Source organism: Xenopus tropicalis, chromosome 3 (genome assembly GCF_000004195.4).
Source record: "Xenopus tropicalis strain Nigerian chromosome 3, UCB_Xtro_10.0, whole genome shotgun sequence".
Lineage (NCBI taxonomy): Eukaryota > Metazoa > Chordata > Amphibia > Anura > Pipidae > Xenopus > Xenopus tropicalis.
The window spans coordinates 54995911-55023069 of NC_030679.2; the positions used below are offsets into that span (position 1 = coordinate 54995911).

The 27159-nt window shown below is 38.0% G+C and overlaps 1 protein-coding gene across 7 annotated transcripts in view; it reads right to left on the bottom strand.

Moving 5' to 3' along the window:
* Positions 1 to 22679, bottom strand: part of poc1b (POC1 centriolar protein B) — a 45419-nt gene extending 22740 nt beyond the window's left edge. Inside the window, exons 1-11 of one of the 7 annotated variants that reach the window (XM_012958842.3) lie at positions 22492 to 22657; positions 20312 to 20396; positions 18561 to 18732; positions 16325 to 16504; positions 15770 to 15877; positions 14777 to 14892; positions 13112 to 13245; positions 11522 to 11590; positions 10899 to 11051; positions 5252 to 5338; positions 203 to 313 (exon numbers count right to left, since the gene is read on the bottom strand). In XM_012958842.3, the coding sequence (XP_012814296.1) occupies positions 269 to 313; positions 5252 to 5338; positions 10899 to 11051; positions 11522 to 11590; positions 13112 to 13245; positions 14777 to 14892; positions 15770 to 15877; positions 16325 to 16504; positions 18561 to 18732; positions 20312 to 20396; positions 22492 to 22506 (1164 nt within the window). In that variant the 5' untranslated portion in view covers positions 22507 to 22657 and the 3' untranslated portion in view covers positions 203 to 268. Of the gene's footprint in view, positions 1 to 202; positions 314 to 3232; positions 4834 to 5251; positions 5339 to 10898; positions 11052 to 11521; positions 11591 to 13111; positions 13246 to 14776; positions 14893 to 15769; positions 15878 to 16324; positions 16505 to 18560; positions 18733 to 20311; positions 20397 to 22491 lie in introns of those variants that run through there. The other 6 variants (XM_031897835.1, XM_012958844.2, XM_018092032.2 and 3 more) reach the window with 6 other exon arrangements.
* Between the last annotated feature and the right edge of the window lie 4480 nt (positions 22680 to 27159).

The window sequence follows — 27159 nt, forward strand, 5'->3', positions numbered from 1 at the left end:
GAGAAGGATTTTGCTTCTGATGACAGGCGCAATGGCACTTTGAACAGAATTATTTTGGGCAGGAGATAACTAGTGGAGAATAACTGTAAGTAACCCAACCCCATCGCTGCTGCTATTAATATAAGCCTGGCGGAAGTGGGATCCTCTTACATTGCCTTGCCGCAGTAATGCGCACCTGAAAGATACATTTTACTCAATAGCATCCCCATTTAGCAGATTCTGACTTTAATGGAATCACGAGCTGCTGTATACTTGCCTTGCCACCCTTTCATGTCCGGTGTATGTGATAAGAATACACAAAGTCTGCAATTCTCTTGATGTAAAAAAAAAAAGTGCTGTCTTAGTTCTTGTTTCTTTAAAGGGTATTTAAACCAAAAATATATTTTATAACAAATAAAACTAATTCTAAACAGATTTACCAATACACGTTAATTACACATTTTCAACTTCTAAATACAATGGCTTATTCTCTGCACTGGTGGTTCTGAGGTCACAATGTGGCAGCAACCAGCTGCTTCACAGACCCTGTCTATGAAGTTGACTGCTGCTTCATTGTTTTAAGGGATAAAACTAGCAGGGCAAAGAGAGACAAAACACTGCTTGCAGTGGCAATTCCATTTACAAATAACTGTAAAACCACTTACGTGTATAATGAATGTATAAAAGAAAGTAGAATTTTATTGTCTTTCATTCGGTATAATGATACCCTTGGGTTTACATACAGATAACTACAGGCTGGAGTTGTCCTGTATGTATGTCATCACAGATGCCCCTTTCCATCACTAATGCCCCTTTCCATCACTAGAGCATTAAATCTGGATTCTTGCCATTGATTTCTTACAGCCAACAGGGTAGCAATAATTCGCAATATATGGGGTAATGCAATGCCAATTTGTCCTGTTCTATAAATCTAACCAACCAAAAGTTGTTTTTTTTTTCCAATAAATGAACAACCCTTGTTAGATCCAATTTCAGTTACTGTACATGTTGTATGTAATCATTATGTATGATTGTACTGTGCTGTGCAATATGTTGGGGCTTTATAAATAAATAATAAACAGGTGACCATTTCATACTTGTTGCCCATTGGTTCCTAGACCAGTAGCAAACTTTCTGCCTTTTACAATATCATCCCCAAAGTGTATATGAGAGACAGTTGGGCTGAGAATCTATGCCTTGTGTCCTTCATTTCAGTTAACATTTTTGAAGCTTTTCATTGCGTCACAAGGGGGTGGATGGGCCCAGGAAAAGGACATTTATAAGGCTGTAACAATAAAGAGGAGTTACCCTTTGAAGCATTAACCTGGGTAAATGACATATTATGGGGTGGTGCTAGCAATCTAAGTAAGACAGGCATGTTCCACCCCAAAATGTTGTTTGTTTCGCTTAACTGTGGTTTCTGCTTCAGTAGATTGGGGAGACACATCCACTTTTGGTTTGCTTACCATGTGCTGAATTTCCCCATCGCTTTAGTAATACCCACTTCCGCAAATGGTTGCCAGCTGTCACAATATACATAACCACAGACAAAAATATAAAGAAAGACAGGTGCAAGTCAGTAGTCACTGCACATCTGTTCTTATGAAGGATAAAGGGCCTTTACAAAAAGCAAATCAAGTATATTTTGCTTGACACAACACAGCAACCCCTATTCAACCTAATATAGCACATAGTTTGTAGCCCTAATTTCTATGGACAGTCTGTGGTTTTGAATTACCAAGAAATTTTTGTCCCTGGAAATTTCCATTATAAATATATTTCAGTGAAGTGAATGCCAGTAAGCAGTTTTCATTGTCTGCTCTTACATTATAAACTACAGCCATTACAACACAATGACATTGTTACAGCAGCATATGCTTAGCCTTACACATAGTGAAATATTCGTTTAGCACAGTAGCAGTAATGTACGGTCTTTCCATACCAAGAAAAAAGGACTATGTCTGTGAGATACTTTGTGTAAGAAAGTATTTTACTGATGATGTCCCTTTGACAATCACACCACCTTGATTAGCTCTTCCCTATTTGCACCAAGTAATAAAGGCAATTATCAGGATACAAAATCAATAACACCAAGATGGAGGCACTCCCACTACATGACAGACTCACAACAAAAATTACTCAAACTTCACTTTAATTATAACTGGCTAAAAAATTTGGGCATTTATCTAGTTACTAGCTATGAATCACATAACTGTAATTTTGTCTCACTATGGAAACACCTACAGGAAGAACTGGCATAACATAAACTTTCATGGTTTGGCAAAATAGTAGCAATAAAGATGAATCTGTTACCAAGAATTCTGTACCTTTTTGAAACTTTGCCAATACAGGTATGGGACCTGTTATCCAGAATGCTAGGGACCTGGGGTTTTCCGGATAAGGGATCTTTCCATATTTGGACCTCCATAACTTAAGTCTGCTAAAAATCATTTAAACATAGGATTGTTTCGCCTCCCATAAGGATTAATTATATCTGTTTTATGATTACAGAAAAAAAGGAAATCATTTTTAAAAATCAGAATAATAGAGTCTATGGGAAATGTTTTTTCTGTAATTTTGAACTTTCTGGATAAGGGGTTTCCAGATAAGGGGTCCTGTACCAGTTTCCTAGGGAATACCTTTGATTTGTCTGGGGCAGGAAGCAACACAGGGTGCATAATGCTGCTAACAATCTGCCATTTAGCAAACATAGGATGATGCTATAGCTAGTGTCTACAAAGCCATTGCCCACTATAATGCATGGCACAGCAATGGAATATGGGGGGTACGTTTGCCTTTTAAGTATTTACCCTCTAAACTTCACTGTCTAAATGATTAAAATGGAGCTAAAAGGATTTTTTAGGAAACCATACCTTAATGCAAGAAACATTTACATATTCAACCCAATAGGATTGTTTTGCCACCAATATAGATTCATGCATCTTAGTTAGAATCAAGCACAAAGTTATTATTAAAGCGAAAAAGTAAAAAACTAAATTTGCTAAAAAAAAAAAAATTAATTAGATGAGAGAAGACCTTCCCTTAATTTTGAGCTTTCTGGATATTTCTCTTTTATTTCTTTATAATAATTTTAAAAGCAGCTCTTTTTCAGGTGCATTAAGTACTAGTTGTGGGCTTTGCAATTTCAGAATAAAGTTATAGTGGATTCCCAGTTTTATGTTTTCCAGGGGACATTGTCAAAAGCATAAAGTCTGAGAAAAAATGCAGCACACTTGTATGGGGCCACAAAAAATGGCATCAATCCTGGAAAAATGTAGAATCAGGGTTCCACTGTATTTATACAACGCCAATGTATTCCACTGCGCTACAGAGACTACACTGAATTATCAGTCCATGAATGAGCGAAACTTACAGTCTGTGTCCCCTGACTCACTTAAAAATCAGGAACCAATAAACCTGCCTGCATACCTTTGGAGCATAGGCGGAAAGTGGATTACCCAGAGAAAATGAGAGGAGAATGTGAAAGCTCTTTGCAGACAGTACCATGATTGGAATCAAACATTACTCCATAGCGCTGCAAAGCATCAGTGCTAACCATGTAGTTGGGTGAAGGTTGGGCTGCTAGCCTAAAGCTGGCCAAACACAAACAGATCTGCCTGCATGGCAAGGTTGCCCCACACAACACAGGCCATACTCTGCCCCCTAAGTAAGGAGAAGCCATGTTGGGGGCTTTTATCAGCCTGTGTATCATGTCAAAATACTAAGTCAATTTATGAAATATGAAATTGGGGAACCCTAATCTCAGCACAAGTGCTATCTAATGCAGCTAGTCACATAATCAATATATCATTTCTGTGGGTTCAAATGATTCAGAATAAAAGGAGAAATTATTAAAGACCGAGCATCTGTCTCCCCTTATTTCTGTATTTTGACCCATATATACATAGGGAAAATACGAATATAAGGAGAATTTATATTGCTTTTTTTTTAGCAGGATTGTTTGTGTACCCTGCAACAGGAAAATAATACAGCATTCCAGCTGGGGGACCTGTCTGCATAACAGTAAGAGGAATTAGATGGCGCCTAAGCTGAGCAGGAAAAGGGACATGGAGGAAACAGCTGATTCTAACAGCGAAAAGCAGCAAAACAATGCAAAATAAATAAATAAAAAAAGGGGATACAACCAAAATAAACTGAAAAATCCCACACAAACAAATGATGATACGGCAGTGATTTTACATTAGGACAATAGAAAAAAAATTAAAAAGAATTATAATAGAACTGAAGTTTTTGGCAAAAATGTTTTACTTCTGGCTCTACACGCACTTTGCTACACTCCCTTCGCTCCATTGATTCAACCACGAGCCACAGTCATTGGAACTACAAAAAGTTAAATGGAGTTTTGGCTCCTTTTTATTCTTAGTTGCCTATACATCCCCACACATAGCGCATAAGCAGATGAAAATTTCACAATGGACAGATCTTCTGCAAGCTGACATGATCAAAGTATGACCTGTCAAAATCGTTCTGTCATCCTTCTATATATGCCCTATAGAGGTTGGGCTGATGGGACCTGTGGGCTTGGGTTGACCAATTACCCCCTGGAGCAAGTCATGGGGCAAATTCGCTGCCATCCAACCACTTCAAGGGACATCTCTGCACTGTGCAAAGCCCCACAAGTGATGAAGTGGTGGTTGTTTATATACTCGCCCTGCCCCAGTGGGTTGGGTCAGGTGCAGGTTAGGTTACTGTGGGTTACAGCTAGGTGCAGATAAAATATTTTCAACCTACACGTCACTGCTGCGCACTCTCCTAAATAATCCACGCTGCTTCACCATATCGGGACACCCATGGTTAGTTCTTTTATCGAGTTCTTGAATATTTCTGTATCAGCTATAAGAAAACCCAGGGATTGGGAAAATTAAGTAAGCTTTTTGGTGCAAAGGTCCACCTTGTCCCTGCTCTGTGCATCAACCAAGGCACTTCTAAATTTATAACATTAGTAGCGGGGCAGAGAGGGGTGCTTTGACTGCTCCTAAAATGAAGAAGTCGAATGTGCTACAGGCCTTTGGGATCCATTTACAGTTAGTTGTTCCTGCCCCCAGTGATAAGCATTACAGGGCACGCCAAAGGTTTTGTCTTGTTACTATCCCTCTTAGAAGGGCTCAGTAAGACAATCTCAGTGTTCATTGTCATTTTTCCCCAGAGAAAACCACTAAGAATAAAATTAAAGCCTGTTTGCCAAAAACCTAGGCACTTTCTAGGCATTATGTTTATAGATATTAGCATTACCACAATAATCTTTATTTACCTGTCTACAGTAAGGAAAGTTGGCGCCGACATCTATAATTGGAGGATCAAAGGTTTGTGTGTCTGCTAGTTCAAACATTGGATTGATCTGCATAAAAGAGAACATAAGGATAGAATGTTCATAGAAGTATTGGCCATGACCTATATTCAAATGTATACACATTTAAAGGACCATTAACACCACTGGCCTTTTTTTTTTTTTAATGAAAATTTCTATCACTTTAAAGAACCCTTCCAAATATTACAACTACTTGGCTACAGATGTCCTATTTTAAATAAAGAGGTTTTCATTCTGTAGGTCCTGTATAGAGCCATGAACAGCATTTGACTCCAGTTTATCTACCTGTATAAGAACAAACCTATTATACTGTACCCAACATATCTGTTCTCTACTGTAAATAGACATTTGCTTTCAGTATGCTACCTAAAGGTGGCCATACACGCACTGATAATATCGTACGAAACCTCGTTTCGTACGATATTCTGTGCGTGTATGGTATGTCGGCGAGTCGACCGATATCGCAGGAAGCTGCTGATATCGGACCAGTTGGAAAATTTTGATCAGGCGCCATAGAAGGCGCCTGATCAAAATCTCCCTTCAGAGCTGAATCGGCAGAAGGAGGTAGAAATCCTATTGTTTCTACCTCCTTACCTGCCGATTCAGCCCTGAATGGTGTGTGGCACATCTGACGATGTTTCGTTCGACCGATGGTCGCACGAAACATCGTCAGATCGCCACGTGTATGGCCAGCTTAAGGCTGATCAAAGCTAATTGCTAGCTATGGGGTAATGCAATTTTGCCTAGTGCTAGTAAATGAGGCCAAATGTGGATATTTTTACTTTAGTCCATGTGTATATATGTTACCCTGATGTCCATTATTCCATTGCAGAGTCCACTGGTATCAAAAAGTTAATCGATTGACCTGCAATATTAAAGTTGCGTGCAATTAAATTACAGTTAGATTGCAATTAAAAACCTTTCAATTGGAATTTGTGCATAACACCTACCCTGAGCTACTGACCGATAGCATGCATATATTATGCAGTTGCCAGTTTGGGACTTTCTTTTTGCTGACTTATAGACTTTTGCAGTATGGACTAATGCACTTAGAAGCGGTGCTAATATATGAACACATAGTACACAATGTTAATATACACACTATATCACTAAAGTAGATACAAGTTCTTGAAAGTTAAATTAATACTGCCAAGAGTATGTTAATTGAAAGTCACTTTTTCTACCAATAGGTAAACATGAATGCACAGTGCAATTCACACAAATCGCTTATGGAAATTTTCATTCCAAAATGTTCTGCCAACATCTATCACATTCTGAGGACACAACCAGAGTCTAGCACTTATTACTTATATTGGAATGCCAAACTTTCTAAATATCTTTATTTCATATTGAGAAAGTATTTAGGTACAATTCAATTCAGACTAGGTCTGATGAGTAGGTTAACCACGCTAAACCTTTTTCGGTACATGGAGAGCATAATAGATATCTTCTTTCACTAGTATTTAACTGACTTCAGCTCCAAGAGAGGACCTTACACAAAGGCAAGTGAACTTATTAAGATAGTGCTGGACTGCAAGATGCTGCTTTGTGTCCCAAAGGCTGCACCTGTGCATGAAGAATGCACTATGCAAAAGGGCTTCCCTGTAATGCAATGCCTATTACAGGGAAATCTTTGGCATGTTTTCACAGCTGTACCAGATTATGCTATAGGCAACCTAATACATTTTTCAAATGAATGGGAAGTGGGGTCAGGCAGAGAAGGCAATTTTTTACTGTTGCTGTTCTCAATGCATGGCTGTTTGGAGTGCAAATAGCTGCTACTAAAAATTTAGTCAGTTTTGAGCTTCCATATATAAATTTCCTGGTTCTCTCAATTTCTTTGAAAAAGAACTGTGCTCCAGATTGTCAGTCTCAAGGTTTCTAGCTTTTACCCCAATTACTCAATGTCTTGGGAGACCTTACAAAGCATGCAATATAAAAAACGGTTTCCCTCATATAATCAAACACAAGCTATATTATGTAATTTAAACCCCTTTAAACACATTTCATTAGCACATTTAAGTGAAATGTAACAAGCATGATGACAAAACTATTTTCAACCTTCAGCTAATTCCCCTCCCATTTACAGCTGTTGTATTTGTCCTCAATTCTAAATGTTTGCATGCCACTTCAGTAAATATAAAACAAACATGTAATGTTGTATATTTATCTATCAATCTGTGTATCAGCCTTAAACCTCTATCCATTTTTAAGCATAAATAAAAAAAAATAAAATAAAACAGATTTAAAAAAAAACAAGCAATACTGAGACCTCCCAGCATCCTACAAAAACAGCCCCTTACAGAAAAGTGTAATTCAACAGAAGCGGCAGTTTCCCTGGTTATCCTATACATACCAACAACAATGTAGATAAAAAAAAAAATGTTTTCCAGATGAAATTACATAAAGTTATACTTTTTTTTTAAAAATATATATATATATATATATATATATATAATATAGAATGCAAACAAGTAGGCACTCACGTTTAACCAAGTCCAAGTATGCCTGGGTGCAGTATATTAAAGTTAGTACAATCCAAAGTAGATGCCGCACTCACAGGACTTAATGTGATCAAAAAGTATTTATTGATGAAAACACGTCAAACTAAAGTTTCGGCCGTATCCACAGCCTTTCTCAAAGTGAACAGAAAAAGTTACAAACCCACTCTTAAACCCAGTTTGGCGCCAAACTGTAGTTCATGACGTCACAATGTGTCAAACCAATCACCAATCACCAGAAATTGGGTACATAAACAAACATGTTATCTACATTTATATACAAAATTCATGAATATAGCGTCAACATCAAGTAATGTTTAGAGCAACAAGTCAAAGATCGAGAAAGAAGCAGGTGAGTGTAAAGAAATTATTCTTCGATGCAGAAGGCTATCCCATACTGTTGAACTATAACTCACACACTGTGGGCATTGGGTATGGTTAAGGATCAAGTTACAGTAAAATGGAAGTCGCAAGGTTAAATTCCAAATAGCTGATATCTTTAGCACAAGGAACTATTATTAGGGCAGAAAGGAGTATATAGACCTCTGAAAATACCGTACACTGTAAAGCGCGTTGGCATGGTTACCACATCGCGCTGTCTATTACCTTCATGCGCCCATAACTTCATACCAAGGGGTTCGTAGTAGGTAGTAGCATCAAAACGCTATGCACACAGGGGTTGGGGATCAGAAGGAAGACTCCCCCGATCGGTATCGCACCTGAAATGTAGTTCTGAGCCGGGTTACCATGGTGACCGCCCCACTCGCCGTCAGTCCGTTCATTAACTAACTCGTGTTCAGTAAGGATATCAAGTCCACCCGCCCGGGTATAGTAAGGTTCACGATCTTACCACTCTGTTGTAAGTGGAAATGCTGTATTTATAATCATGTACTCCGTTGCAGGAGATTACCTTCTTCCGTTGGGAACACTCATAAGATAGGGGGTCGTAGTGGATCAAAGTTTATTACCGTGACACACATGAAACCCCCAGATCAGAGTTCCGTTACCCGTGTTAGGCTATTGAAACCCAGGTGGACTATATCTATTTCATGTGGAGCGCTTCTGTCACTGAACCACGGCATTCACAAATGAGGTGGTGCTTATAAGGCTGGAGGAGGGGAATGAACCCTGCAATTAATAGCGCTATTAAACTGGGGTTATAAGCCAAGTTTTACTACGTCTGTTGTTTCAACAAATAAAGAAAAAAGTATAAAAAATTTCTTATATAAAAAATAAATAAAGATATAGATTGAAAAATAATGCTTCCAGTGGTGTGTTTTATGAAGTGTCAACACAGGTTCCCAGCCGTAGGAAAATATGTGAGAAAAGCAAACATAGATAGAAAGATATGAGAGACAAGCAAACTTAAATGGAAATAGAGTTAAGACAGGACGAGAAAGAGTAATACGCTATCAACTGTGAATCAAAGAATGAAAAGTCAGGCAAAGCTTCCTGACAGAACTTCAGGTATAAAAATGTATCAAAAGACATAAACTAGATACAAACTTCTTACTTTGAAGCATAGTTGTACATATTGTTTCAAGGCTGCTGAATACAATTTCAAAAGGCCTATAGTACATATTACAGCTAGAGAGACAGAGTCATAATTAATAGTTACGTATATGGAGTCATAATGCCAAGGTACGCACAACACTGTTCCAGAGAGGTATGGACTGGATACACTGAGGTAATCATCAACCTAGAGGTAGAATGCAGAGTAGGACACCAGTTCATTCAGACCATGGGGGCTAATGGTGTTGAGTCGGTGCATCCATTGGAGTTCCCTCTGTAGGAGAAGTTTGTCACGATCCCCTCCACGAATCAAGGGAGGAACATGGTCAATCACCATGCATCTTAAGCTGGCCAGAGTGTGTTTATGTACAAGAAAATGGGCTGCCACCGGTGTGCTTGCTTCTCCAGATACTAAAGCCGCTCGTATTGCTGATCGATGGTTGGCCATACGGTCTCTAAATGTTGTCACCGTTTTTCCTATGTACATAAGGCCACATGGACATTTAATGAAGTAAATTATGTACTTTGAAGTACAAGTTAGTTGATGCTGGATGTTTGTTTATGTACCCAATTTCTGGTGATTGGTTTGACACATTGTGACGTCATGAACTACAGTTTGGCGCCAAACTGGGTTTAAGAGTGGGTTTGTAACTTTTTCTGTTCACTTTGAGAAAGGCTGTGGATACGGCCGAAACGTTAGTTTGACGTGTTTTCATCAATAAATACTTTTTGATCACATTAAGTCCTGTGAGTGCGGCATCTACTTTGGATTTGGATATATATATATACATATACATACATACATATACTCCAAGGATTATGCGCACTCCAATTCCAAATGCTAAACTTTATTCGTGGATAATCACATATTTGTTACATCAACGTTTCAGTCCTGGTCTAGGACCTTGTTCACGATGTTATATATATATATAAAAAAATTTTGATGAAACATTGAAGGGTGTGCTGGCCACAGATAATTATTTTCTATACAGACATAATTTTGGCTATGCACCCCGCAGAATATTGAGCCTTGGAGTGCGGACACCATTTGGATTGAAATATATATATATATATATATATATATATGTATATATATATATATATATATATATATATATATATATATATATATATATATATATATATATATATATATATATATATATATACACACACACACACACATATATATACACACAAGAGAATTCTTCTACCTGTAATCAAATCCTACCCTGAAGAAAGGACATTTGTTGTTTCATATTATCCAAATGCTGCCATCTACTGTTCATTTGTTGATATAGCAGGCAGTGTATATCCTTAGCAGAATAATGTAATGAAACAAAAAGACAAATAGATGAATAGTCTTCAAGTAAGTAAGCTAATTGTGGTTCACTGAAGTCTATGAAATCCACATTTATCAGGTCATTTATTATTGCCCCTGCTGCAAGTGCAGGATCACAAAGGGGCGTAACCACTTGTTTTAACCTTGCAAACTACAAAGAGATGCTTTTTTTTTTCTACAATTATAACCAAGAAATTATATATACCCAAATATGAGAGAAGGGCTGGTTGCATACCTCTATGGAATGACCACTGCTTGTGTGGAGGTGGGGTGTTTTGGGATAGATGTCATTTAGATGAGGTGGAGCTTCCGGGCAAGTCCTTTTCTGCTGCAGCTTCACAATTTCTTTTATATTATATTTGTCAAAATTAGTCTTCCACACTAAAACCTGCAAATAAACAGATAAACAATTGCACATTAGTTGAATAAAATGCAAAGAATAATTACTATTAAGTTGGATGACCTTTCTACCACACAAAATTTCCAAAAGAATTCTACATTATTGATAATAAAAGGATTGGAAAACCTGAACCCATCTTTGGTTATGACTACACCATAACAGTGCTCCTTAATTAGATTTGAAAACATGTTTCATTATATGCGCTGCTCACTTTGCCAGCTGGACTTTTTTTTTTTTTTTTTTTAACATGAAAGATATTAATACAGTCAAAGCCCTTTATCTATTTCCATCCAAATACTGCCTTAAAAATGATTCTGTACCTTCTAGTCACAGATAAGCCTTATAATATGTTACAAGCTACAAGTCCTGTAATTACATTTAAGTTTTAAAAAGGTTTCATGTTTTATTTTTCCCTCTCTGTTGTAGCAAGACTTCACGGTTACATCTTCAAAACAAACCTGTGCATCTGTGGCCCCTGAAGCAAACTGGTCTCCACTTTTTGAAAATGCCACTGACAGTACAGGACCCTACAGGAAAAAAAAATAATAATGGTTCATTTCTAGACACAGATTATAACAATAGTTACCTAGAAACATGGCCATGACAGGGTTTCCTTTTAGGGTAAACCACACAGAGAAACCATTCTGTTTAATGGTAAACTAATCCATGGCCAGTATATAAAATTATTATTCATAGTGTCACAAAAGGATGCTAATTCTTGATAATGTGCACAACCTATTTTCCATTAAATGGCTAGCTTTAATACCATGTTAGTTTCCATGGGTGATAAAACACCAAACAAATTTGCAGCCATAAAAGCTTGCATAAAGGCTACAAACTACAACATATAGGGGCCGACCTGAGAATTCTGGAGACTTTGAATGAAGGTTTTAGTAGCCGTTTACTCAAACCCAAATACTACACTACAAAAAAAAACCAAAATAAATAATAAGTTCAGCACCAAAAACCTGTTGAGCTTTTTATTTTTTGAATGGAAAAAAACCCTATCTGCACCTCTGCACCTAATATGGTATTTGAATGAAGAACCCACACAACAGTTTCGGAACGCTCATGTGGTTTTAGTACCCAAAGCCAACTTTCATTTTGTTGTTCTGGCACTAACCATAGAGCATCTCAAGCTATCACTGAATCAGTAATACTAACTGATTCTGAATTTAGACACTGGGGTATATTTATAAACACTGGGCAAACTTGCATGTAAATGTAAATTTGCAAATAAAGCATGGCAACCAATTAAATATTTGCTATTTTTGTTCAACATGTAGCCTGCTGAAAAACACTAATCACTGACTGGTTGTTATAGGTTACTGTCCAGGTGAAAATTTGCCCAGTGTAGAGCTGGGCGGTATGACCAAAAATTTATATCACGGTATTTTTCAAAATTATATCGGTGTCACGGTATTTGACGGTATTTTTTTTTTTCCATGCATGATTAGGTGTTAACCCCATTTCCTAATAAATTAGAGAATAATCACTGCAGTATTGAAAATCAGAGTCGGGCAAGCGAAGGATCGGCAACAGAAAGTCGTAAGGTAAATCAGGCAGGCTTAGTTTTCCAGGCAAGGCCGCACACAACATAGCACAGGAGGAGGCGTTTGATAGCTTTAAATACCCCCCATGCATGCGCAGGACCGGCGCCGTCAGCGCGTCACAGACGTGCACGCTTTGACATGTACGTGCGCTTTGACGCACGCGCACCTGGACCCGCGTGCGCAACGTCCCGCGGACAACGGGACGCGCGCAAGACCGGGCCGCACGGGTGAGTACCCCGACACCCCGGTATTGCGGTATCTGAAAAATGAATATAGTTTTTAAAAAAAACACCGGTATTCGGTATTAAACGGTATATCGCCCAGCCCTAGCCCAGTGTACTGTAATGTTTCTAAGGTTATATGTCTTTCTTGCTCAGACTATTCAGTGTTAACAGTACAATCAGCTATTAACCAGAGGACCTGCATTATACAAACCACTCATCTGTAATCTGTTGAAGAATGTACTGCTAAACTCATATAAATAGCAGTATGTACCTGGTGCCCATGAAGTGTGTAGATAAGTCTTCCTTCCAAAAGATCCAAGATTTTCACAGTGCCATCATTTGATGCAGTAAGGAGGTAATTCCCAGATGGGTGGAATGACAGGCTATTGACTCCTGCATTGTGCACTAGAGAGAAAACAGCGTTACTAACCTGTTTGTGGTGTGGCTTCTGCAATGTAACTAAAAGGAGAATTTTAACATTTGCATGATGTTACAACTAAATGATTCAAATATTTATAGAGAACGAGAAAAGCGAATGCAAAAAAAAAAAAAAAAAAATCCACAAAAGTTGCCAGAAAAAATATCAGCAAGTAAAAGCTGTTGAGGTTCAATAGAAATCAATGGGAATTGTCTTAAACAACTTTGTTAATTTATTTATCTCCTCAGTTTATTAAAACATTTTTTATTTTTTTTTTAATTTATTTTCATTTTTGAGTTTTTAGCCTCATTGGAAATGAATGGAACAATGTGATTCTCACCAGCATGCAAATTATTTACGAGACAAAATACACACAGAAATGTTGTGTGTTTTTTTCTTAAATAAGCTAGCATTCGAGAAGAAAAATTGCATGTGATTTGTCCCGGTTATTTTTTTTCACATCCATGTTTGGATGGCCATAGTACTGCAAACTGGGGACCATCCACTGTAGTTTAGCAATGCAAGCATAGTGACTTTCATAGTAACTTCCACCCAGTGACAAAAGGTAAATAGAGCTATTAAAGATAAACTATACCCCCAGAATGAATACTTAACCAACAGATAGGTCACTTAACATAATATAAACTATTAAAAAAATCTGGCCAAACTGGAATATATATATCAGTAAAAATTGCCCTTTTACATCCTTTCCCTTGATTCACCATTTAGTGATGGGCTGGGTGCTCCCTCAGAGATCACATGATCAGAAATAATGCATCTCTAACTGTAACAGGAATAAGTGTCTGTCCATTCATTGGCAGATGTGGCCTAGCATGTGTGTGCGCCTTGGCTTTGTTTGTGTGAATCCTATGATCTCTGGGGGCAGCCCTTAGTACTTAAATGGCAATTTTCTATTTAGGATTACCCAGCAGCACATACTACTAAAGTATATTTTTTATGAAAAAGGTTTATTTAGATGAAGCATTGTTTTACATATGAGCTTGTTTAAGCAATATATTTTTATAAAGACCTACATTGTTTCAGGGCATACTTTTCCTTTAACAGTATGCTCTCTCTAGAAACAAGTGTCCCTAAATAAACCCCTGTAAAAATGATACAGTTGCCCCAAAGAGCTTCTCAGCAAGCAGATGTTTAAGTGTACACTTGTGCTTCCCTTTGAGACAATGACTTGATGAGGCATTTGATTTGCTCAACTTAATACAAGGCCAAAAGACCAGAATTAAGTGGTAGCTCAGGCATATAACATTTGAAACAGCTGGTCTCCAGTTAAATACAATGTGTTGAACCCAGGGTTCACTTTCTGCACTACAGCAGTTTTAGGACCACAGAACCTAATAGAATTAAAGATCATTCTTTGGTGCAGTCTCGAAGGCACAAGACATTCTTGTCATAGCCATTATTTTGGGAAAAAAAAAAAAAAAAAAAGAATAATATGAAGCACTGAGCAGAGGTGCAAATGTTTTAAAAAGAAGTAACAATTCAGACATTTTGTATTACCTTGGTAATGCTGCAGTAATTTGTTCGTTCTAATATCCCAGACTTTCACAGTACTGTCAACACCTGCAGAGGCTACACAAGTTCCCATCGGGTTAAAGTCAACATAATTGGAATGTCTGAAAGAGAAGTGTGCATACATCAAGTTATATAATAAGGCTGAAAATTTGAATATTTCCCAGAGAACAAATTAGCTGTTTATGTTTCAGCCTAGGTAAAATGAAAAATCTTCACTATATATTAAAAATGTGCCCCTATCCAAATCATATAAAACTGCTCTTGACATTTAGGGGCTGATTTACTTACCCACGAACGGGTCGAATGGAGTCCGATTGCGTTTTTTTCGTAATGATCGGTATTTTGCGATTTTTTCGTATGTTTTGCGATTTTTTCGGATAAAAATCGTATTGGTAACGAAAAATTCGTACAGAATCCGAAAAAATCGCAAAACATACGAAAAAGTCGCAAAATGTTCGTTTTCAAGTCGGAACTTTTCCAATTCGGGTCGGATTCGTGGGTTAGTAAATCAGCCCCTTATTGTTATCAAAACCAACAACTTTACAAAAACGGAGGGAATGAACTGGTTTTTATATGGAGTTGCATCTTACATAGTACTTCCTAGACATCTTTCTTATGGGCTAGCTGGACATACCTAGTTCCCCAACTTATAGGAAAAAGTCCTGCAGTTTCTTTTATTGTTATTGCCCAGCCACATGAATGACACTATACAATGGGCGTCAACTAGAATTTGCTCGCAAACATAGTTTACAGGAAAAAAACGCCACCAGCAGAAATCAGAGGGATATGTATAGATCTGGGATGCAGGCCTACATACTTACAAGATATTTTAAAAACTTTAAATTATTAAACTTAAATGTACTATTAGATTTAGGAAATGTAAGGTCTCTTCAATACCGCAGTAGTCAGAATTAGTTACAGTTTTCATCACTAAGTTCATTAGAATGCAACAATTATGTAGACTTGGGAAATATTTACCCTTTGTAATCCACAAAAGTGTTAATGCAAAGTCTATTGGTTATATCCCAGATTCTAACAGTCTTATCATCACTGCACGATGCAATTAATCTTCCATCTGGAGAAAACCTAAAAAAAAAAAAAAAGTTACTTAAGCCCTGGTTCTAACAGTGGTGATTTCTGGGAACAAACAGGAAGTAGACACATGCTGTCAATAGCACCCCCCCTATTATTGCTGTAGAGGAAAACAGAGTTAACATGCTTAAATTGAGCAATTGGTTGCATGCAGTTTTTTTGTAGTCATAACTAGCCTCTACCTGTTACATCAGCCCAAGTTCACAAGTTTGCTGCTGGAACCTTCTACCTGCATCTTTTCCTGAAGCACAGTAGGCTGCCATTCTATGGCATATAATGATCAAGACCCCTCCTAAAAGTCAGATTTCACTGCATACATGTTAGGTCATGATGATTTTCAGTAGAGGAAACTACAACTCCCTTCATTTCCTCAAAGCAAAATGTATATTAATTTCTGCAACCTTTTCTGGAAGATATGTGAAGTCTATTTTCTGCACCCACCTAGCGCATCTCACCCAGTTTGTATGCTCAGTTAAGGAGTAGAGGAACCTCTGGCGGTGCAGATTCCAGGCTTTAATTGATTTATCATCTGATGCTGTGATAAATGTATGGCCATCACTTGAGAAGTTAACACAACGTACAACTGCAGTATGAGCTTTTAAGACTGAGGATTCTCCTTTGCTGTGGAAAAACAAAAGGAAAACAATACCTAAAAGTTAAACAGTGTCGGGTTGCATAACATTCCAGGCAATATAATTTATTCAGCGAACTGATTTGCCCACAAGAATAAATATTATATATATATATTAGCAACATATCATTAGAACTAGGGATGCAACAAATCCAGGATTCAGTTCGACAAGATTCAGCCTTTTTCTGCAGGACAGTCCTGGCCAAACCAAATCCTAAAAGTCACGTGACTTTTTGTCACGTAAACACAGAGGTTGAAATGATTTGCAGCGTGATTCATGCATGGCGAGATTTAACCCTTCGAAAGCATAATTAGCATATACTAATTAGGATTTGGATTCAATTCAGTATTCGGCCAAATCCTTTACAAAGGATTCGGGGGTTTGACTGAATCCGAAAAAGTGGATTCGGTGCGTCCCTAATTAGAACTGTAAACCAAGTAGGAAAAAATTAAAAGTATGGTAGCCTCACTTGATGCACTGGGGGGGGGGACGGACGTAAGAAATAGATACATGAATGCTTCTCAATCTGCCCTTAAGTGTATTTGATTCTATTTTGCAGGAAGATAAAAAAAAAAAAAAAAAAAAAAAGCTGGATTCAAGATAACATCAAAACTGCATCTTCCCATGGCATTAAGTTATTTCAGAAAGACGCCCTAAGGACTATGGCAGATGGAGGTGTTTTGACTGTCACTGTGCTTGTGAAAAAACTGCAACGCTTAAAATGTCCCTATCCACCTGTCACAGCTTCTCATAGAGGTGTATGGAAATGCTCTGCCTATGTGCATAGATTTTATATCAGCGCCTATCCAGCGTAAGCAAAACATATAAATCAGAAACAAAAAAAAAAAAAAAAAAGAACACAAAGCAAAACAAAATGTGGAAATATAGTGTACCACATTTCACAATTTAAAAATAGCACAAAATACATGGTTTTATATCTTAACACCTTTCATATTCAGAATACAAAAAGTCACCTGTGTTTATAATAAATAACATGTTAAAACCTCAACAAGGGGATAAAGCACTAATGCTTTCAAGCAAAAAAAGTCCATATGGCAAATAGTTGCAGTTTAACTACAATATTCATACAAAAAAATTCAACATTTACACAGAACCTGAAGCTTGGGGTGGAAAAGAAGTGTTTTACCACTCAGCATCCTGAGAATGCATTTATATGAAACAAATAAGCATACACATCACTTGTGTTTCTGTATGTAAAAGTAAGCACACTATTTTGCCTTTGCTCTATTTTCGCATAATACTACCTGGCATTCGTGCTGGATTATATTTTTAACATTGTTTAAAACTTTGTGGGGCTTAAAGTAAATATTACAAAATAAATATAACAGTTATGAAAAAAAAAGATTGGACATTGGCTTGGAATTATTTATTCCTGGCACTTATTATTGAATTTTGAGTACATACATGTCCTGCCTATGACATACTTGGTGGTTATAGGTAGATCACTACTGAGAAATACCAAAGTAAAAGGAACAAAGAAGGCATTTTTATCAGTGCTGTATTCTGCCTGAGCACAGTGGTAGTCAAAATGCCCTGTCATTAACCTTAATGTACCTGGTCACATATCTGCTGCAAAATTTGGAGCAGATTTATCAAAATATGAGATTAGAGCTCTCCACAGAAAAACTCACCCACTTACAGTTCTAAAAATTCCATAGGAATGAATAGTATTTATCAATGGGTGAAAGTTTTAATTCACCAACTGATAAATACGCTTCTAAAATCCTATAGGAATTAATAGATAGTGGGTCTATCTGTGGTAAGCTCACATTTTGAAAATCTGCCTCACAGTGTTGTTTATTACATGGCCCATATATACTTTATATAAACTCTTTTACTCCAGTTCAAATAACACCTACCAAAAAGGGACAGCTCTCACTGTGTGACTGTATAGAAAATCAAAGAAAAATATTATACATGGCAATTTGGAAATGTATTTTCCAGTACAACAGCACCTGGGTCACATATAAATCACACACATACATTTATTGTAAACAAACAAAACCTGCTCCATAGCTACTTACATATTGGGAGCCCACAATCTCACTGTTCTGTCTTTAGAAGATGATGCCACCAAGTGTCCACTAGGAGAGAACTGCACGCAAGTGACTGCCTCCTTGTGACCGGGATATTTGTAGGCTCTGGATTGAGGCTTGAAGTTCCATATCATTACACACGCATCTGCTGAGGAGGATGCTATAAAACAGCAGCACAAAAAAAGATTATGCACCATGCCAAGGAAAAGCAAGAAACTTTCTAAAGCATTAAACAAACAAACCACTTACCATTACCATAGGGCAAGAAATTAACAAAGAACACAAATATGAAAGAAGCTTTATCGGCAGTAGATGTTCAGTGCTTTACCAGCTATCTTGCTATACATACAAGAGTAATGGCAGTACTAGAACTATTTTATTACTCCATTCATTTCTACACATGTAGGTCTCCATGGATCATAGCTGTGAGACATTTCAGCATTAGTTTTTCATAATGTTGCAGCAAGTGCATAAGGTTTTACAGGTCTATGAGTTTATAAAAAAAGGTTCACACATTATTACCTGATGCCCAGAACTTGAGAGTGCTGGCCTGTACAGTAACAAAAATGATTTATGCTTTAGGAGTTGCCCATGGAGTCTGATAGGCATACCCTAAGACAGTTCTGGACTGTGATTCAAAATAGACCATCTAATTAGTAAGCACTCCTACTACATGGTATTTTTATTTGGGGTCATATCCAAAGCTGCAGGTAGATCTTAAACAGAGGGTGCAGTAATTGGCATTGATGCACTGTGGTGCTGGGTGAAAAGTTCTATTTCAGCTCCAGAACATTATCTGTTTTCCTAGTGCTTATGTCAGTTTTCTTCAGGATATTGTGGTTTGCTCTCACATCCCACAGGAAGGCTAATTAGCCCCTGATAAATCTGACCATGTACTAGTTGCTTGTGTAATAGAGACATCAGCCTGCAAAATCCACGGAGGCACAGACAATATAATCTCTGCAGAACATGTTGGCAATATATAAAGGATAATAATTTGCAGTCCTAATTAGGAAAGCATTATATACTGACCCTTTATACTAACACAGTTAAGTGCTATGTTATTGTAGGCCAGATGTAACCTTTCTTTTCAGTACATTTTTCCATAAACCCACTTACTTACAACAGCTCAGGCCACTCAGAACATCTAGAATTTTGCTGATCTTTGCCGACAGTTCTATATGAATACTTTTTATATTATCTTTTAATTAGCTGCATTAGATAGATCAGAAGATAACTAAATATATTTCTGAAAGTGTATATATATATATATATACATATACATATATATATATATATATATACACATATACATACACACACACACATACATACATACATATTACATTTGTGGTCATGGTCATGTGTGCATGGAAACAGTGGTCAATATGAAACACATGTGAAAATGGCTTGGCTGTTATTACTATCTACATACCAAACTATAATTTGAATACAGGTATAGAATCCTTTATCTGTAAATCCATTCTAAACAAATAATTCCAATTTTTAAAAATGATATACCCTGTTCATCATCCTAACTAAGCTACACAAATCCATATTGGTGGCATAACAATGCTATTGGGTTTGTTTAATGTTTAAATTATTTTTTAGCAGAATAATAACGCATGTTGCTCAAAATTACAGAAAAATAACACCCCAGGTTCCAAGCCTTCCGGATAATAGATCTTATACCTGTACTTCAATTTCAGTCTTTTCAAACACACTACTGATTTGCATACCAAGCTGTTTGCCGTCTGGGCTGAAGTCAACATAGGTGACAGCATCTTTGTGTCCTTTGAAGTGACGCTGTAAAGCTGGATCTTCCTAACAAACACATAAATAAAAATACTTACTTCAGTCAATAGAATACATAACATATAAACAATATATTCACCCATATTCCCCAAGAAACCATCAGTCAATTTTCCCTACCCTGCAGCAAAATGCTAGAGCATTGTTTTACACAGACACAGCGCTCATGACTTATGTAGCTTCATGCTGCAGTTCCAAAAAAGTTCCTTACCTCATATTTAAATTTCCACCACTACCGTTATAAATCTTTGTTGGGGTCAAATAGGAACCTCATTTGCAGTTTTCTTTTACCATGAAGAATTGTGAATATTGCATATGGTATTAGAGACTATGGGGCTGATTCACTAAAGGTCGATAAAACGAGCACTATTTATAGCATGTGTTAAAAATTTTATCACTTCTTATTTTTTGCGACTTAACGCTCGATTCACTAAAAGGACATGTGTCATAATTAAGAAGCAATGTTCTTGGCGTTATTTAACTCACGATGAACGATTTTCTTGCGTTATTTTCCCGCATGCGACATTAGCGCACGATATTACGCACGTAACCATTACTTTCTGAAAACTACTGTTCAGAAAATTACCATTTCCATGAAAACTGGAGGATGCATCCCTCTAGGACGATCACATACTTGAAAAAATCTGACTTCAAACTCCATGTTGTGTTGCCAAACGCTCATAAACCACAATGTTCTTTAAGTACCGCCTAGCCCAAGTAGGTGTTAATATTCGTACAGATTAAAGTGATATTTTGCGCATTTAACGCTGCATATGTGTTTGTGAATCATGCGTTAGTACTATTTCTATTCGCTGAACAACGATTTGCAATGATGCATTTTTTTGCGCATGTGATATGTGGATTAAAGGAGGCGAAATGACTTTGATGAATTGGTACTTAATTATCGCACACTTTTTAACGCAAAAAACTATGCGTTAAGCGTTATCGACCTTTAGTGAATTGGTCCTTATGATGGGTAGTTAAAATTATATTTCTGCTGGGATAATATGAAATTTTTTCTTTAATGCTTGTCAAGTGCCTTCAATAGCACTAACTAGGAAAGTGTGATTATTGGAGGGACCTCATTCCATAAAGGTTATGTGTGATAGGCATTTTCCAAGTGTTTGATGGACCTTTGCTCCATCCACTGTGGGTATTAAGGGATTTGAGGCTTTACAGAACCAGAATGCATGCATCAGCTTTTATATACGATAACACAGTGTATTGCTGGGAAGGCAATTTCCACACTAAAGCCAAGACATTTTAGTCTGTAAATTACATTGCATTTGCCCTGTATTGTCATAATAAGCATATAGCCAGCAAATGGTTTAGATCTCAAAGCCACAGAGAATCTCACTCGATGTCACGCAAGTAACATTAATAGCTGAATTTCACTACAGACAATGGAAACTTAAAGACACAAAGATCAGGGGAGTAGTGGACTCGGTGCTCATAGAGAGAGGAAGAACTAAAGCCTTTAACGAGACAAACAAGACTGGTTTAATGGAAACACCATGACAGGAATATGCAGGGAGTGTACTGCAGTGATGACATTAGCTGGAGAAGACAAGGTGTTGGCAACTTATGGCCACTATGCAAACTACTCATCACAGGGAGGACCCTGATATGTGTATGACAGAAGCCAGCTGTGAGACTGAGCCATGAGGTGCACAGTTGTGCATTCCAGTTTAAAGGGGACCCTCTGCCCAAAAAAAAGTTTTCTTATGCCTTAAAAAAAAATAACTAAAACTTCAAATATACATGAATAAAAACGTCCAGTTGTTGTAAGGGTATTGGTAGATGTAATTGCTATTAAAAGCAATATCTCCCTGGGAACTCATCATTGTCAGCAGCGTTCCAGTACACGGCAAATACTACTCTGTGATCTCCAAGCTGCAGCTTTACAGGTGTAGCTGCTCAATACCTGCACTACAACTCCCACTAGCAGTATCCCACACAGCTGCAATCGCTGTTTGGGTGCAATTCTAGCAGCAATTAGCCTCTCTGTAGCCAGCAGCTCCTAGTTTATAGTTGTGGATACCCAGTTGAAGTCAGAGTGCACTATATTGTACAGTATCTGGAAGTGTCAAAGCAATGCAGGTCTCACCAATGCAGACGCCATAGACTCACAACAGGTAGCAGAATCCCCTATTCGGCATGAAGCGTTTCAGGAAATCTGACAGCAAAAACAAACACGTTACCCGCAGATCACGTGACGCCAAAGAAAAGTTCAAAATTCTAAGAGCAGCCCGCCTTTCCACAGACTCGATTGGGCGTAATCGCGAAACGTCATCAGGATACGGCCGTCGCTTAATGAAAGCGTCACGGAACTGACGGGAAGATGCCCATTGTTAACAGTATAAAAATACTAGGAGTTGGAGTTATGCCATTTCTATTTTGTATTCAGTCTTCATCTAGGGCTGGTGTTATTTGGCCAGAAGCCCTTGCAGTAGTCCCCACAAATACATCTGATTCGTTCTTTATAGCTAAGCATGGTTGCTTCATTAGAAGGTAGTAACATAGTAAGTTGGGTTGAAAAAAGACATATGTCCATCAAGTTCAACCATAATGCCTATATATAACCTGCCTAACTACTAGTTGATCCAGAGGAAGGCAAAAAAACCCCATCTGAAGCCTCTCTAATTTGCCGCAGAGGGGAAAAATTTCCTTCCTGACTCCAAGATGGCAATCGGACCAGTCCCTGGATCAACTAGTACTAAGAGCTATCTCCCATAACCCTGTATTCCCTCACTTGTACTGAGAGCTATCTCCCATACCCCTGTAATCCCTCACTTGCTAAGAATCCATCCAGCCCCTTCTTAAAGTTATATAATGTATCAGCCAGCACAACTGATTCGGGGAGAGAATTCCAGAACTTCACAGCTCTTACAATAAAAAATCCTTTCCGAATATTTAAATGGAACCTCCCTTCTTCTAAACGAAGTGGGTGCCCTCGTGTCCGTTGGAAGGACCTACTGGTAAATAAAACATTAGAGAGGTTATTATATGATCCCTTTATATATTTATACATAGTTATCATGTCACCTCTTAAGCGCCTCTTCTCCAGTGTAAACAGACCCAACTTGGCCAGTCTTTCTTCATAACTGAGACTTTCCATACCCTTTACCAGCTTAGTTGCCCTTCTCTGGACCCTCTCTAACTCAATAATGTCCCGTTTGAGCACTGGAGACCAAAACTGAACAGCATATTCTAGATGGGGCCTTACCAGCGCTCTGTAAAGGGGAAGAATAACCCCCTCCTCCCGTGAATCTATACCCCTTTTAATACAGCTCAAAACCTTGTTTGCCCTTGCAGCTGCTGCCTGGCATTGCTTGCTACAGCCAAGTTTATTATCTACAAGGACTCCAAGGTCCTTCTCCATTATGGATTTGCCTAGTGCAGTCCCATTAAGGTTATACGGGGCTTGCATATTTTTACATCCCAGGTGCATGACCTTACATTTATCCACATTAAATCTCATCTGCCACTTAGCTGCCCAGATTGCCAGTTGGTCAAGATCCTGCTGCAGGGATGTCACATCCTGGATAGAATTGACTGGTCTGCAGAGTTTTGTGTCATCTGCAAACACTGATACATTACTCATAATACCCTCCCCTAAGTCATTTATGAACAAATTAAACAAAAGTGGACCCAGTACAGAACCCTGAGGGACCCCACTGAGGACCTTATTCCAAGTAGAGAATGTACCATTAACAACCACCCTCTGTACCCGATCCTGTAGCCAGTTTTCTATCCATGTGCAAATGACTTCACTAAGACCAATAGACCTTAGCTTAGAAAGCAGTCGTTTGTGGGGAACGGTATCAAATGCTTTGGCAAAATCCAAATAGATTATATCTACTGCATCCCCACTGTCCAGCTTCTTACTTACCTCATCATAAAAAGCAATTAAATTGGTCTGATATGACCTGTCCTTCATAAAGCCATGCTGATTACTGCTCATAAGGTAGCGCTGCTGGAGATAAATGCCGCCAAAAGTATCGGGAATTAAGCGAGTACTATCACTCTTTTTATCCATAGTACTGTAAATATTTAAAAAAACATAGTTGGGTTGTGTTGTCCAGATTTTGAAAGTTATGTTTCTTTAAGGATTCAGATTTTTTCATCCTTCCAGGTGACAACCCTGGTTCAGCTGAATGCTAATTATTTGACTGAAACCTGCAAAAAGTGCATCTCTATTGAAAAGAATTGTTTGAGAAGGAGTATGCCTTGCTGGTCAGAGTCCTCATTTACTTTCACATTGTACCCAAGACTGATTGATTTTCACCTTGATCAACAAAATATCTACTGATAGGATTTGCCGTAAAAGAACATCACATCCCTTCATTATGATGATGAACCTACACCAAGAGCCATAATGCTGTTTTTAACAGCACAATGAGGACTACTGCAGATTATTGAAATACAAACATGACGTTTTCCAATTTGAGGTTAGCTAATTGAGTCTTTAAGTGGTTCATATTTAATTATATCTTCCCTTTGTTATTTTCGAATAGCTTGTACTTTCATTTATGTGTAGCCTGATATTGTTCAGTGAATACAAGGCCTTAAGGTGGCCATACACGCACCGATAATCGTACGAAACCTCGTTTCGTACGATATTCGGTGCGTGTATGGTATGTCGGCGAGTCGACCGATATCGCAGGAAGCTGCTGATATCGGCCGACTCGCCGATCGGACCAGTTGGAAAATTTTGATCGGGTGCCATAGAAGGCGCCTGATCAAAATCTCCCTTCAGCGCTGAATCGGCAGAAGGAGGTAGAAATCCTATTGTTTCAACCTTCTTACCTGCCGATTCAGCCCTGAATGGTGTGTGGCACATCTGACGATGTTTCGTGCGACCAATGGTCGCACGAAACATCGTCAGATCGCCACATGTATGGCCAGCTTTAGCACTGTTATTGCCTCCTGTAGTCTGATCATTATCTAACTAATATCCAGTATCTAGCTGAGGTAAGGTGTAGTGACTAGAGGGCATTTACCATAGCTGGAGAAATAGGGGATGTTTCCAGGGTTGTATTTATATCCAGTGTTGCCCTAGTCATGGAATTTCAGCCCACCTTACTATAGCCCATCAGCACATATGCAGACTGTCTTGTGCCCTAGACACGGCCTTCAGAGGCCTATAACTAGATATGGCCTGAATGTACCAATGGGTGTATTAACTTGAGTCTGATGTGGGTGGATTTTCATGTTTCGTTCCACAGAGGAACACTATGCTAATTTATTTCAGCATGACTACTGTGTATGAAACTACAAAACTGAGGCATCAGTCCTTACATTGCAGTGGGTGTAAGCTATTTAGATGATTCCGAGCCAGACGTTCTGTTGCATGGAATTGGAGTTACAAAAGACCTCAGCAGAGTAATACATTATTATGGAACATATGTACTTTTTGTAAGCTGTAGGGGAAGGAAATATTGAATTCATTACATCTTTGGTTTGAGGTAGCAGGCTTTCCCTATACCTGTTCATGGATGGTCGCCACCCTATACAATTTTTTGTGGTTTAATAAAATTCATACTGAGAAGTGGAAAAATGCCGCACCCCAGACCCTACATCATGGAGCAATATTGGAGTTACCACCCATTAAGAATCTGTCTCAAGCTATTCAATCAGTGCAGCGGCTCTAGCTTGATTTTCTAGACTTTTCAAGCAAACTACATTTGTGCAAATATTACATTACAATTAAACATTAAAAAGATGAATGTAATGCTATTAAGCTGTACAGAGTTACAAAAAGTCATGTATTGCCTTCAATGATTATTGTATGGTTGCAGGAAAAGAGTGTAATGTAAATCTGCAGAGATCTAGTGCCAATTTGGCAGAGCCAAGGTAAATAAACTATTTAAGCTACACCCTTTGCAGACCATGTAATCTCCAGAAACAAAAATAAGTGTTAATTGACTTTCAATATTGCACCATTACAGAATGCAACTAAACACAACATTAGTTCAGCTAAGTGAAGTAGGTCACACAGAGGGTATACAGATAAAGGCTGGAGTGGTAGAGAAGGGGATTGCCAATCAAATTAGAAACAGAAGAGTAAGGAGAAGGAAAAGGGAACAGAGTGAGGAAATGGGGTGTCCAAGTCAGTTAAAGGAACAGTAACACCAAAAAATGAAAGAGCTTTAAAGTAATACAAATATAATGCACTGTTGCCCTGCACTGGTAAATCTGGGGTGTTTGCTACAGTAACACTACTATAATTTATATAATAAGCTTCTGTGTAGCCATGGGGGCAGCCATTCAAGCTGGAAAAAAGGAGAAAAGGCACAGGTTACATAGCAGCTAACAGATAAGTTCTGTAGAATACAATAGTGTTTTATCTGTTATCTGCTATGTGCCTGTGCCTTTTCTCCTTTGAATGGCTGCCCCCATGGCTACATAGCAGCTTATTTATATAAATTATAGTAGACTTTCTGAAGTAAACACACAACTTTTACCAGTGCAGGGCAGCAGCACATTATATTTTAGTTACTTTTATACACTTTCATTTTTTGGTGTTACTGTTCCTTTAAAAGCTAGTAGGTTTGTAAATATGCTAAATGACAACTTTTTATTTCAGGCAGTTCATGAACCTACTAGGAATGACTCTATTTTGGATCTGGTGATAACTAATAATACTGAACTCTAACATTTGTGTGGGTGAGCATTTGGGGAACAGTGATCATAACATGGTCTTTGAGATAATGCTGCAGAGACAGCTCTATAAGGGATTAACTAAATCACACAATTTTAGACTTTGCCAGTA